Consider the following 15663-nt stretch of genomic DNA (forward strand, 5'->3'; position numbering starts at 1 on the left):
GACGCCCCACGTGTTGAGCAATTCGGCGGTACGTCCACCCGGCCTCCCGCATGCCCACTATACGCCCTCGCTCAAAGTCCGTCAACTGCACATACGGTTCACGTCCACGCTGTCGCGGCATGCTACCAGTGTTAAAGACTGCGATGGAGCTCCGTATGCCACGGCAAACTGGCTGACACTGACGGCGGCGGTGTACAAATGCTGCGCAGCTAGCGCCATTCGACGGCCAACACCGCGGTTCCTGGTGTGTCCGCTGTTCCGTGCGTGTGATCATTGCTTGTACAGCCCTCTCGCAGTGTCCGGAGCAAGTATGGTGGGTCTGACACACCGGTGTCAATGTGTTCTTTTTTCCATTTCCAGGAGTGTATTTGTAGGTCTTTCGTCAAAATATACATATTTCAGTGCGTAGTCGACTGTTATTGAAACAGAGTTGTGCTACTCCCTTCCGCCCTTAATATTTCATCACGCCTGATCTCTTCAATGTGACTGAGAAGGTAAGGTCGAATCACATGTGTACTAACAGATGAGTTCGGTTCTTTAGGTCGGGTCAGGGCGGAGAGCAGTGTAGCGTGTACTTCTGTCCAAGCCACGCAGCCGGGAAACTTGTTTCACTTTTTTTCCACAGAAGCAAGCGTTACCCGTGACAGTGCAGAAATTCTGCCAGTGCGTTAGTCGACGTAAGCTCAGTTATCAGTGTAGGAGTTCACCGTTCGAGATAAGGCTAAGATTGGTGAGACTTGCGTGAGCTCCGCGCTGCCCCGCCAGTAGTCCAGCATGGCGACGGCAGGGAGCGGCGCGGAGGACACCCAACGGGTGCTGACCGGTCCGCCACTGACTGAGGCGGAGCTGGCGGGGGCGGAGGTGCCCCTGGCGGCCTACCTCGTCCACAAGCTGACCGCCCACGGGGACCGCCTTCTGCAGGTCTGTACATGGGTGCATATGTGTATCCGGTATTTACAATGCATGTGTTACAGCAGACTGTTAGGACAACATGGTTGTGGAGATGAAGCAGCGATTAGTATGATTAATCAATTATTCAAAAACAGTCTTAATCGCATTTATTGTTATTATACCGCCAACCGGTTTCAACTTTACGTAGGGGTCATCTTCTGGGCGTTTACACCATTGGTCGACTGCTGGTGGTGTCACTCCTGTCTATATTACGGCAGGAAACTATATAGACAGGAGTGACACCACAAGCAGTCGACCAATGGTGTAAACGCCTAGAAGATGACACCTACGTCGGGTTGAAACCGGTTGGCGGTATAATAATAATAAATGCGATTAAGACCGTTTTTGAATAATAGACTGCTAGGTGCTGTCGGAAATGTTCAGGACCATCCCAACGCCTTCTGTGGGATATGCGGTTAGTAGCTACGACCCTGAACCTGACAACCAGTCTGCTTAGGAAGAAACTGGTTCACAGTCCAGCCTGTAAGTCCTTGAAATCGTACAAGGTGACTGCTGCGTTCATTCCTGCAAAAGTCGACTTTCTCATCGCCTGGTGCGGCTAAGCTTGTGCTCTGTCACTAACGACGTGGCGAAGTTGTAACGTACATTCCCCCCCCCCTTCCCCCCACACCAATTTATCTTTTCTTAACCTATTTCGTCACCGACGGGCCTTTCTTCGCCGCGGTTGTTTGAACCTGAACAAAAGTAATTTTTAATAATCCAATTTAATTTCCTTCTTTGAGACTCACATGATAATACTGAGTTCGAAGTCAATTGCAACAAGTGTACACATTATACTTTGTTTCCCGTGATACAGGGGTTTAACCAACACCTGCAAGGCCACAGCTTCAAGCCACAGCTTCAATCAGCCATTGGTCCTCTCTGTTTCCTTCTAACTCCGCACATGTTCAGACAAGATGCTGAGAACTAGAAAATGTTATATTGAATCTCAGGGCTCGAACTGCAATGAATTTATTTATTTCTGGGAGATTATTTTAGCCGAGTGTATTCATGGAATTTATTCGTGACAAGTTAATTCATCTTAATAAGACTAGAGACGTAGGAAGCCACTGTGCATACCTGTTGGGGTTTAAGTATCCTGTAGCATAGCAAAAGGTATAAGGGCGTTGTCTAGATCGTTTCCCAAAATAACGTGAGGATATTTTACTACTATACCCACGCCCAATTCGCTATTGTGCTCCATACATTCTGAGTTCCTCACAGATGAGACACGAAACCAAAAGCTTACTTCTTTTTATTCGTCATAACAAAGAATTATTTATTATTATTTTGTAAGTTACAAATAGTTAAAGCTTAAGTACAAACACTGTCTTCAAAACGCGGAAACAGTGATATTTCTTTTGCGCATTTTACATACCCTTTGTAAAGAAAACACGCTTATTCAGCCCTCTAACTTAATTTATTAATGCATACTCTAAAGCAATAAAAAAAACGACTCACCACAGTGGAATTTTCCGAATCAGACAGAAATCGAAGGATGTGATGTAAATGTAAGATAAACAAATTATTTCAGTTATATAAGCCAATCAAATTATTTCAGTTTAAGAAAAATTGTATTATTTATTCTTAAAGAAAGAGCTTCAAAAATTCAGTAAGTCAGTAACGGGTTGGTCCACCTGTGGCCCTTCTGCAACCAGTTATTCGGCTTGGTGTTGGTTGACAGGGTCGTTGGACGTCCTCCTGAGGGGTACCGTGCCTGCCAAACCCTGTCCAACTGGTGCTTTATACCCCAACTGGTTGGAGGGTCCTCACCCTAATGCTACAAACTTTGTCAGTTGGGGAGGCATCCGACGACCTTGAAACATCCTCGCACATTAAAACTGTGTGCCAGACCGAGACTCGAACTCGGTACCTTTGCCTCTCATAGGCAAGTGCTCTACCGACTGAGCTACCCACGCACGACTCACGACCCGTCCTCACAGCTTCAATTCTGCAAATACATCGCCTCCTACCTTCCAAACTGCTTTTCTGCGAAGCCTGTAGAACTAGCACACTTGGAAGGTAGGAGACGACGTACTGGTAGAATTGAAGCTGTGAGGATGGGGCATGAGTCGTGCTTGGGTAGCCCAGTCGGTAGAGGCAAAGGTCCCGAGTTTCGGTCTGGCACACAGTTTTAATCTGCCAGGAAGTTTCATATCAACGCACAGTCCGCTGCAGAGTGAAAATCTCATTCTGGATCCGACGACCCTGTTGGCCAAGGTAGCGTTTGGCAAGCACGTAGACAAGGAAACTCTTGCCATGTGTGGGCGGGCATTATCTAGCTGAAATGTAAACTCAAGGTGGCTAGCCATGCAGGCCTACAAAACGGTGCGCAGAATTTCGTCGACTTGACGCTGTGCTGTAAGTGTACTGCGAATGACAACCATAGTTATCCGGCTACGAAAACAAATGGCACTCCAGACCGTCACTCTCAGTTGTCGAGCCGTATGGTGGGAGACAATCAGGTTAGTATCATGCCATTGTCTGGGGGTTCTCCAGACACGTTTCGGCTGAACCCTCATTGACTGGAGGATAATTGTCTTCAGTGATTAGCCCCGATGGCCAGGGAAGACGTGTCTGGAGACGCTCCAGACAACAGTGGGATATCAAACAGATTGTCGCCCGCCATAAGCCCTACGACCAGGACTGATAGTCTGGGATACCTTTACATCATAACGGTACGTCGACGACATTGCCCTTCGTGGCAAGCCATCCTGGACTTACATTTCAGCAAAATAATGCCCACCCGCACATGTCACAAGTTTCTACAGCTTGTCTTCGTGGATACCTTCCTTGCCCAGAAAGGTCGCCTGATCTCTCGTCAATTGGCGCATTATGGACGGGGCCCTCCAACCAGCTTAGGATAAGGACAGAATTTGGCACGGTATCCCTCAAGGAGGACCTCCAACAACTCGGTCAATCAACGCCAAGCCGATTAACTGCTTGCATCAAGGCCAAGGTGGCTCAGATTGTGATTTATTTCTCTTGACTAAATCTTCCAGTTTTTCTGAAATTGTAATGATTTGATTGTTTATAAATGTACACCGTATCCACCGATTTTGGTCCCATTCCGATAACTCCGTGGTGCGTCGCTTTTTGGTCTTAGAGTGTGTCGATGTTTAAGGCACGATGACAAAAAAACAGCAAAGGATATAAAAACTAAAATATTTATGTTCACTACGGAACTGAAACTAAAAAAATTGTGGACATTACTTACGTGCTTTTCTGCAAGTCATCATAATGTAAATTCATAGGATTGGAAATCCGCGGCCACACCCGTCAGTAGTTTCTAAACGCAATATTTAACCGTTAAAACTGTAATATTGTAGCAGCTCTTTTACGTAAGATTTACATATGCGGGAACCTATGTTTTTATTCGTAAATATCTTTTCATTTCATAAACTTTTTATATCTTTCTAATAGCAAGACTGATTTGCTTTCTCAGTCCTGAGACTTCCTAATAGCAGACTTGCCTTCAGTTCAACTTCTTATGACCTTCTCTTTCTGGTTTGTCGGCAATGAAACATTTGGAGGGGGAATCAAAGATCACGGAGAAGAAATGAAAATTTGAAGTTTGCCAGAGCAAAGTTAATTCAGAGACGGGAAGGAACCTGAGAGATCAGTTGAACGAAATGATACTATCTTAAAACATGTTATGAGATGAATGCCAACAAAAGTAAAACAAAGACAATGGAACGTAGTCGAACTGAATCGGTGGATACTGAAGGAATTAGATTAGGAAAAGAGCTCATGACTTTTGATATTTGGACAGCAAAATAAGTGAGCATAATCGTTACAGAGAGGATAACATTAAAATTGTTTCTGTAAAAGAGAAATATTAACATGGAAGTAGGAGTGCAATACCGTCTCAGGACCAAATATGCACACCGGCCGTTTGACGAACTATATCAAGAGGAAACCATGCCCCGTTCCTAAGTCACACCCCTTTCTTTCCCTCTGATAAGTGACACCCCTTGACCAATCAGAAAACTTTTAAGGGAACATTGTATGTCCTATGCCGCCAATGTTAAATTATCGAATTTTGTGACCCATTATCTTGGAAACTTTTTAAGACACCAACTTACAGTTTTCCATAATTATTGAATGCACCTTTCTAGGTACACTGAACTAGAATTATTACTGAATTTGTATTGTGGGGCATGTTCTTTTTTTTTTAAACACTCAATTTTTGACAGAATGTTGTAAATAACTGAACATAAAATCAAAACAACCCAGGATATTTTAATTATTCTAGTTCCATATGTGTTGAATCTCACACTTAGCATGCTGTGAAAAATTCATGTCTCTACCATCAGCCCTTTTTTAGAAAACTGGTCATTTACTGCAAAAAATGTAGTTCTGAGATACTAAGGTTTAAAACTTTTATATTACAAATTCTTATACAGACTTCCATTTCTGAGTCTTTTATGCACTAGAATTGCTCTGGCCCATAGTCTGTGTCTTCTTCAGTATCACAGCAGCCCAGTGCTTGCCTCCTCCTTTTCTTTCTTGCTTCTTTTGTCATTTGCTGAGCGGCTAACTCTGCTTCACGTACACGAAGCTCATCCAGTTCCCGCAGTCCTTTAGCTGTGTTCTGTCCAAATCATACCCCTAACTTCTCCAGAACCTTAAGTCTTTCTTATTTCCCACCATTAAAAGTTATTACAGCATCAGACACTGCTAACTAGAGTCATAAGGCCAACAAATACATTTTTAGGCACACAGCATCACACAACATTATTGAAGGACTCATTCACATTCTGGGTCTTCCCATGTAAATACTTCTTTAGTAGCTCAGGATCTGCCAAGTCTCTGTAAATAGGTTCGATTGCCCCCATTACTGCCAAAGGAAGAGAATGTTTATATGTAAATTCATGCAGGGTGCCAGAAAATTCAGGTTGCCTATATTTACACCAAGTGTTTGGTGGAGGTGGACACAAAGTATGACATGGCTTTTCAGAAGAAAATGAAGGTCTCACATATCTGTTACCCGCAAGTTTGCGTTTCTTGAAGTTACTTTTACACTTAGTCATTTTATTTACGTGTAAAAAGCAATAGAAGTTAGCTTACTACAAAAATAGCCTGTAATCACACCACTTTCAACGAAAACTAGTATCAGAAAAAAGGACTGATTTGTTTATTCGTAATGCCAACTTCTGAGACGTAGCAGTAGGCAGAAAACAAAGTAATCCACAGCCTTATAGACTGTGTAGTTCCGAAGATACGAATGCTGAACTGTGGCACTATATGCATAGCCGCGAAATTTGACAGTCACACGTCAACATCCAAAATATTATTTGAAGGTCTCACAATTGTCTGATTTTAATGTATTATATACCAAAATGTTCAGGAAATTTGTATTCCTGTAATGCGTCATAAAGCACAAATGGTGCGAAACTGTTTCAATTCGATGACACCATGGTGAAATATCGTAAACGACATACGCTAATGGTAGAATTCTCTTTATAAACCATTAGCTACTAGTAAAACATTTATCTGCCAAAACCTGAATTCTCGAAATCAAAGGATCTTGCCCAAATTGTGCACGTTTGAGTAGATATTTTGAGCCCGTGTACTTTCGTCTGAGTTCGAGTGGAGACTCATTAGCTTCGACAAGAAGAACATTCGTATTGCTCACCGAAAGAAGCACCTGATCGCTTTGTACTGTCATCTGTCAAGCGTTAGTAGGGCAGAATCAACGGTCAAAACATAGCAGAAGCAGCTGTAGTCCATATATTCCAGGGTTAGTGTACGATATAGAACCACACACTGAGGTGACAAAAGTCATGGGATATGTGTTAATATCGTGTGGGGTCTTCTTTTGCCCAGTGCAGTATAGCAAGTAAACGTGGCGTGGATTCAACTAGTTGTTGGAAGTCCTCTGCAGAAATTTTGAGCCATGCTGCCTCTGTATCGGTCCATAATCGCGAAAGTGTTGCGGGTGCAGGGTTTTGTACATGAACTGACGTCTCGATTATACCCCGTAAATGTTCGATGAGATTCATGTCGGGCGATCTGGCTGGCCACACACATCATTCTTTCGAACCGTCGAAAAAGTTCTTCAATTCGAACAATTGTGATCCGGTGACATGGTGCCTAAAAATTCCATCTTTGTTTGAGAACATGAAGTCCATGAATGGCTGTCAATGGTCTCCAAGTAGCCGAACACAACCATTTCCAGTCAATAATCAGTTCAGTTGGGCCAGAGGAACCAGTCTATTAAATATAAACACAGCGCACACCATTATGAATCCACCACCAGCTCGCACAGTGCTTTGCTGACAAATTTGGTTCATGGCTTCTTCCTGTACGACAATCGAACCCTAACATCGGCTCTTACCAGTTGAAACACGGCCTCATCTGACGAAGCCACGGTTTTCCAGTGCGTTGTCCGTGCTGAGAGGTAATGCCTGAAATTTTGTATTCTCGGCACGCTCTTGACACTGTTGATCGCGGAATATTGAATTCCCCAACGATTCCCAAAATGTAATTTCCCACGCGTCTAGCTCCAACTACCATTCCGCGTTTAGAGTGTGTTAATTTTCGTCGTGCGGCCATAATCACGTCGTCAACCTTTTTACATGAATCACCTGACTACAAATGACAGCTCCACCAATGCATTGTCCTTTTATGCACTGTGTACCCTATACTACCGCCATCTGTATGTACACATATCGCTGTGCCATGGCTTTTGTTACCTAAGTGTCATACACTTGGGTCGGCAACCCATCAACCTCCCATAACTGAATATATAATATTAAATACTTTTTCACTTTTCTGTAGGATGTGTTGCACATGCGTGAACCAAGTGAGCTTCCGTTCGAATAGAGACCATGGTACTGGACAGCTTGTTCGAAATGGTATACGAAAAGGGCCCAGTAATGTCGTTCTTAATGCTTGTCATCTGTGTCGCGTGCAAACGCAAGCCACGGATTTGGTTGGTGGTATTTATAAGGCATTCCGGTGCATTAAATTCTGAAACTTCTCCACAGCAAGAGACATCTGAATTTGAAATGCCATGAGGCTCGCACTTGTAATGTAAAAGCAGAGGCCGTCTGCATATGCTTTTACTTTGATACTGTTTGGATGAAGTGAATGTAGACAGCAGTGGGAAAAAATAAAATTAGTAGTCGGAATAAGATGGAACAATGCGACAAAGCTTTGCTCGTGTTCCAGGGCCACATTTATCACTCAGCTTGTCGTAAAATTAATGCTGTGCTGCTCAGCAATTGGTATAGGTTGCGGATAAACATAGAAGGCATGCAAAGTTTCTTCATCTGCTATGATAATCGTCGGAACAGTACACAGTCATAGGCTTTGATGAGGTCCGTATAAACAGCCAGCAGGTACGTGTTGTCATTCAGGAAAGTCTGGAGGTCAGTAAATAAAATGATAAGGGAATGATAGATGCCTCGCCCCTTTCTAAATCCGTTCTGCTTGTTTAGAAGATAATTATTCTGATGTTCTTGCCACGATTCCACTGTGTGTTTAATAATTCTTTGGAACATTTTGCAGATACCTGGCGGTGATGTTATTGGTCTTGTGATGTGGTTTCGTCCTGCGGCTTCCTACTCTTGTAAACAAGCACAATGCGTCCAGTTTTCAAATCCGGGATGTCAATATGAGTGAATGTATTATAATTTGGGCAGTAGTTGTTTTCCTATCTTCGGAAGCAACCAAATCTGATACGTTGCCCGGTCCGGGAGTGGTACTCGTATCCTGTGCCAATGCCTTATGGAGATCCTTCTCCATATCGTCTTCGACTGAATCTGGCGCGACCGAATGTGAAATGGTAGTCACAACGTGCGACTGAGTGTGTGAAGAACGTATCAGACCTATTGCACGTTGTTCGCATACGATTCATCTTATTCCAAATTTGATCACTGTAGTGGCTTCGTTGAGACTTTCACAAAGGATTTTTCAGCTGCCCATTTTCTTCCTTTTTAAAAGTTGCTTCACTGTCACTTGTACACTACTGAATTGTGTATAGCGTTCAAATGTTGTGATCATTTTAAATCTTCACGCTTAGCGCCGTTCTGGAATAGCAGGGTTACACTCTTCATCCCATCAAACTTGTGAAAGTGCGCTGCTCAGGCAGAACATGGTACAGCGTGGGATCGCGGTATCGGCTGATTTTTCCATCACTTGGAGTAAACTGACATAGTCTTCGCAGATGTTGTCGCCTGCAGCACAGTTGTTCAGTTCCTCTGGAACCTTCGCTTGATATGCTTTTCACTCGGCTTTTCTACTCGCAGAATTCCACTTGTAAATGGGAGTGTTTTTTTATCGTGGTCCGAGCAGTACCTCCCACGTGGCAGCTACCGCAATGGTAGGCGATGAGAAGGAAATGTCCACCGTTCTGGCACGTGGTCCTGGCCTGATGAGCTGAGTAGGTGTTAGATCGTTCAGTACTGTGAGATCAACCTCTTCTGTTACTTCGGCAAGCGATCTTCCTATTCTACCCGTACGTATCGGAACCCAAGCCGAACGATGTTCACTACGAACACTTATTATTATCTTTTGGTGCCCGATAGCGCCGATCAGATCAAGCAATAGTTCGCGAGTAATATCATATCTGGTCCTCGGTATGCTGATAAGAGGTGTTTATTACGTCTATTACTTAGACATCTGTTTTTCACTCGAACAAAATCTTGTTATATCTTCCAAAATCGTTATTGTTATTATCGCCATTATTATTGCTGTTATTATTATTGTTATTATTACTGGCAGCAGCAGCAGTAGTAGTAGATGTACTGCCAGTATTAACTATATTAGTTAAAAGTCAGTACTATACACTCAAATTGTCACTATACACACTCAAATCATTTTAATATTATTTTTCGTATTAAAACAACCATTTTTTGGGTACCTATGATGTAAAAAAGGTAGTATATGTGTGAAGCCCTGGTACGATGTAAGAGAAGGCCTGATGTCGCTAATCAGATCCGGTTAAATGAATAAGTGAATTAAATAATTTTGAGAATGAAAACATGGTCCACATAGGCTGTATTCTTTTTATTATCTGTACGATCGTCCGGTTTCAACCTTGCGTCATTTACAGACACCTGTGTTAAGCTTCCAGCTTACATTATAAAACCCAAGGATGAAAATGGACGATCGCACAGATAATACCCGTAAAAAGAATACAGCCTACTTGGACCACTTTGAATTCTCAAAAAAAATATTTTAAAAATAAATAAATAAATAAATAAATAAATAAATAGTTTCAGTAGGAATCCTATTCACTTGGATATCTGATTGCACATTTCAAGTTACTTTGCTAGCAGTGATACATAGTGGTTTCTGCAGCACGTCTGTAGATGGTGGTATGGAGAGTTCGGTCTCTTACATGACACCGTCCTACTTGGTTTCTTCTGCCATATGGTAGAGGTGTATTTCGTACACGCTACTGAAGCATACCTGCCGAATCTGAATAACAGTCACGAAGAGCAGTATTTATGGTCTGTGAGTCGTCTGCGGTACCATTCGTGGTAAGAGAAGTAGTCTACCAAAATGTTCGTTTGCATTAGGCAACTGCAACGGTAACAGAGACACTTGAAACAATACTAAGCACCGCACCCGTCTGCTAAACGTAAACAACTCTAGATCGCGTGGAGCGCAGATCGCGTGGAGCGCACCGAGCTGTGAGTGCCCTGCTGTTGGTTGGTGGCTGGGTGGTACAGCTGATGAGATTGCGTGTGTGTGCTGTGGTGCAGGTGGTGGTGGGCCAGGAGTCGCGGGCGGACTGGGTGCTGCGGCAGGCGGCGGCCGAGCTGTCGGCGCTGCAGAAGGCGGTGCCCAGCCTGCGGGAGGGCGACACCGTGGCCGTCTGCGTCGGCAGGTCGGCGCTCTTCGCCCCAGCCCTGCTGGCCACGCTCTGCTCTGGAGCCGTCTGCGCCGTCGTCAACGCGGCACTGCCTCACGGTATAGATGTCTCTAGCGCTGCCTCTCTCTTACAATTGTAACATCCTTCATAAACAACCACACTGGACAACAAATTTAGTTATACATAGAAGAAGCCACGCTAATGCGTTCAACACCGCCTCTAGCCTAGACAATAATACACCACTGGCTATTAAAATTGCTACACCGAGAAGAAATGCAGATGATGAACGGGTACTCATTGGAGAAATATATTATACTAGAACTGAAATTTGATTACATTTTCACGCAATTTGGGTGCATAGATCCTGAGAAACCGGTACTCAGAACAACCGCCTCTGGCCGTAATAACGGCCTTGATACGCCTGGGCATTGAGTCAAACAGAGCTTGGATGGCGTGTACAGGTACAGCTGCCCATGCAGCTTCAACACGATACCACAGTTCATCACGAGTAGTGACTGGCGTATTGTGACGAGCCAGTTGCTCGGCCACCATTGACCAGAAGTTTCCGATTGGTGAGAGATCTCGAGAAAGTGCTTACCAGGGCAGCAGTCGAACATTTTCTGTATCCAGAACGGCCCGTACAGGGCCTGCAACATGCGGTCGTGCATTATCCTGCAGAAATGGAGAGTTTCATAGGGATCGAATGAAGGGTAGAGGCATGGGTCGTAGTACATCTGAAATGTAACGTCCACTGTTCAGTCAGTGCGAACAAGAGGTGACCGAGACGTGTAACCAATGGCACCCCATACCATCACGCTGGGTGAGACGCCAGTATGGCGATGACGAATACACGCTTCCAATGTGCGTTCACCGCGATGTTGCCAAACAAGGATGCGACCATCATGATGCTGTAAACAGAACCTGGATTCATCTGAAAAAATTACGTTTTGCCATTCGTGCACCCACGTTCGTCGTTGAGTACACCATCGCAGGCGCTTCTGCCTGTGATGCAGCGTCAAGGGTAACCACAGCCATGGTCTCCGAGCTGATAGTCCATGCTGCTGCAAACGTCGTCGAACTGTTCGTGCAGATGGTTGTTTTCTTGCAAACGTTCCCATCTGCTGACTCAAGGATCGTGACGTTGGCTGCACGATCCGTTACAGCCATGTGGATAAGATGCCTGTCATCTCCACTGCTAGTGATACGAGGCCGTTGGGATCCAGCACGGCGTTCCGTATTATCCTTCTAAACCCACCGATTCCATATTCTACAAACAGTCATTGGATCACGACCAACGCGATCAGCAATGTCGCGATACGATAAACCGCAATCGCGATAGGCTACAATCCGATCTTTATCAAAGTCGGGAACGTGATGGTACGCATTTCTCCTCCTTACACGAGGCATCACAACAACGTGTCACCAAGCAACGCCGGTCAACTGCTGTTTGTGTATGAGAAATCGGTTGGAAACTTTCCTCATGTCAGTAGGTTATAGGTGTCGCCACAGGCGCCAACCTTGTGTGAACGCTCTGAAAAGGTAATCATTTACACATCACAGTATCTTCTTCCTGTCGGTTAAATTTCGCGCCTGTAGTACGTCATCTTCGTGGTGTAGCAATTTTAATGGCCATTAGTGTAGTACGCCAAGGAAGAGAGTCCACAAGTTTCTACAGGTACGCCATATCCAGTTGAAGCCTCTTCTTGTTCATCAGATCCCGTACAGCTACCAAACTGGGAAGATTGCTGTTTACTATGACTCACCTGCTGTATCAAACAGACCCAGACTGATCTACTGGATTAGCATCCAGAGGTTTTGTGGTTCTAATGGCTCTGAGCACTATGGGACTCAACATCTTAGGTCATAAGTCTCCTAGAACTTAGATCTACTTAAACCTAACTAACCTAAGGACATCACACACACACATGCCCGAGGCAGGATTCGAACCTGCGACCGTAGCAGTCCCGCGGTTCCGGACTGCAGCGCCAGAACCGCTAGACCACCGCGGCCGGCCAGATTTTGTGGGCCAGTCGAAGAGCGATATGTTTCTCGTCAAACAGGCATCGAATTGGTGCAGCCCTGTAAGAGCGGATGCGACGATCCTGGAAGTTGGGAATGTTCACAGCATGCGCATCGTGATGAACGATTAGAGAGAGCAACACTTACTCGTCGAAAATAATCAAATAAACACCCTGGATTAGGCTAACACTAACTGAGTGAGTTAACAGCCCCAAAGCGCCCTCCATACACATTGTGGTTCAAATGCCTTGCATCTTTTGACCAGAGGCCAAATCGCGACTCACTGGTCAGCCACTGTCTGTCTCCATTGAAGATGTGCAGCATTGTGTGGCATTGTCAACAATAATATTTTGCACGGTACCCGATTATAAAATTTTCACTGCATGCTGTAGCCTTCGAAATGTTTGCTCAATAACTGGTTGAAATGGATCTGTTTTCACTGACCTAAGCAATTCCTCTTGTATTTGGAACAGTCTATCATTGAAAGGCGTAACGCTCGTCCCCATTCCCTATCTGTTAGGACGTTTCTACGACCATTCCTTCTAGAGATGCTGGACAGCCCACATAGATTCACTAACACATCCGGCAAGTTCATTCACTGTCATTCTGTGACGTCTTACAGCGCTGGCAGTATACAACCGACTGGCACATGCACCCCACCCCATTGCCATGACTTACGTAGTGGTGGAAAATAAGTGAGCCCCTGGTACCATCTACAGCACTCCAAAGGAGCCTAAATGCTCTTTCAATGGGGATCAGTAGTGTCTTTCCCCATGAACTAACATTCGTCTGTTATTTTTTTATTTAGTTCATTTCATGTAATTCGTTATACTATGGTGTGAGAATTTTCACACAAAATTAAAGAAGATATTCTAGCAAATTCTCACGACTGATATTACAAAATGGTACAAGTTAAGATAATAACAAAAATTGACAGAATGATGCAATTAATAATGGATGTGCACGCCAAAAACAATTAAATCGAATTAAAGAAACAGCCAGTACGCAAATTTGTTTTACAAGGTTTTATACATTGGCTGTTGGAGAGGTGAGCTGGATTGATATCAAGTCTCAAAGAAGACAGCAGAACTACTCTGAATCCGAACTTTTCAGACCACTGGCTTATAAGAACTATTATAGGAAGACTACGATTTAAAACCCCAACTAAGTAGGAATTTTAGTTAGAATCTCGGTCTGGCACACAGTGTCTTACAATTTCCCATGAACGGAATACAGGTAAGCATGTATGCCGACGTTTCTTTCTAAACCAATTCAGACACTGGTAACTGAAGGGGAATGATATTTTCAACTATAATGCTAAGTATAATTTATTTTTGCCGAGAAACACATCGTCAGTTCTGGCGGATATCCTACAAAAGTTGTGAGCCGTGGCTGGCTCGCGTCATGCCTTGTTTCTTATCGTTGATTGCAGTCCAGTGGTGTCTTATTTCGTCTTCGGTTACCGCCATAACGTTGCTGTCTTCTCTCCGTGAGTGGCAGCAGCAGCGTGAATCGATACTAGTACTGCTGTACTAGCTGGCTGCTGTGACCGAGCTGTTCTAGACACTTCTGTCCGGAACCGCACTGCTGCTACGGTCGCAGGTTCGAATCCTGCCTCGGGCATGGATGTGTGTGATGTCCTTAGGTTAGTTAGGTTTAAGTAGTTCTAAGTCTAGGGGACTGATGACCTCCGATGTTAAGTCCCATAGTGCTTAGAGCTACTGTTGTACTATCTTTGGTGTAGCGGCTTAAGGCTGTGTGTGGCAGTTGGTCACTTGGGGCAGAGCAACGAGGAAGTCTCCGTGGTGCGTTGTCAGGCAGGAGCTGCTGGCGGCGTGCACGCACGGTTGGAGTTGTGAGGCGCTTTTTGGAGGGCTACGAAGTTCGTCGCCCACCGTTCCTGGACACTAATGTTGAATGCTCACTTAACCAACTATCAAGCATCAACTGCTATCACATCTCTTCGTTTGATCCTGGTTGTCGCTTTCTGGGAGATTCCCACGACCAACAACGAGTGTCCATTGAAGTGGGCTAGAATTGCAGCCATTTTCCTGTGTGGTGTTTAACTTAATTCATTCCTTCATTAATCAAGTGTACCAGCGGTATCTTTTGCCTTGCGGCCGTTGACGTTCCGGTTACCTGCCCTGGGCGTTGACCTAGTTTTTGGCAGTGTATTTTCCTCGTCGTGTTCATGCGTTTAGTTCGACAGCTATGCGTTGTTGGTAGTTTTGGGCGTTTATTCTGACTTGGCTGGATTGGGCACCAGTATCCAGAACGTTGTGCTATTGATATCTTGTTGTCGTTTTGCTGGTCGGGTAGAGCAGAACTGTTCTTGTTGGCTGGATCGTCGGCTGGCTATCGGTTGGGTTGCCTTCTGGTTAAGAGGTTGTCGGTCTGACTGCCTGTCTCATCTAAACGTGCGTTAGTGCTACATTCCTTGGCCGACCATTGGAACCTTCTGAGCGCCGCTCCTTGTGTTTTACATAGCGATTTCCTTTTTAGTCTTAAGTACTCTGTGTGGCCTTCAGCCGAGTTTTAGCTTATTAAAATTGCAACGCTTTTCTTCTTAGTCCTTAAGCCGTAAAAAAAATTGTTTCTTGTTTGGTATGTGGCCTTCAGTAAAGTTTCAGCCTTTCAAAATTAAAATTGAAAATTCCTTCTGTCTAGGCCTTAAGCTGTAAATTTGTTTCAAGTTGGTATGTGGCCTTCAGCCGAGTTTTCAGCCTTTTCAGATCAAAAGTTGAAAAATTCTGTCTAGGCCTTAAGCTGTAAGAAATATTTTCTAGTTTGTAAGTGGCCTTCAGCAGAGTGTTTCAGCTTAAATCAAAAATTGGAAATTTCTTTGTCTGGCATTTAAGCTGTGAGAT

The 15663-nt window shown here is 44.3% G+C and overlaps 1 protein-coding gene across 1 annotated transcript in view; it reads left to right on the plus strand.

The window, feature by feature from the left end:
• The first annotated feature begins 774 nt into the window (after positions 1 to 774).
• LOC126095478 (uncharacterized) overlaps positions 775 to 15663 on the plus strand; it is a 105014-nt gene continuing 90125 nt past the window's right edge. Inside the window, exons 1-2 of the mRNA XM_049910269.1 lie at positions 775 to 921; positions 10668 to 10875. Coding sequence (XP_049766226.1) covers positions 775 to 921; positions 10668 to 10875 — 355 coding nt within the window. The remainder of the gene's footprint in view (positions 922 to 10667; positions 10876 to 15663) is intronic.

This window comes from Schistocerca cancellata, chromosome 8, assembly GCF_023864275.1.
Source record: "Schistocerca cancellata isolate TAMUIC-IGC-003103 chromosome 8, iqSchCanc2.1, whole genome shotgun sequence".
NCBI classification, from domain to species: domain Eukaryota; kingdom Metazoa; phylum Arthropoda; class Insecta; order Orthoptera; family Acrididae; genus Schistocerca; species Schistocerca cancellata.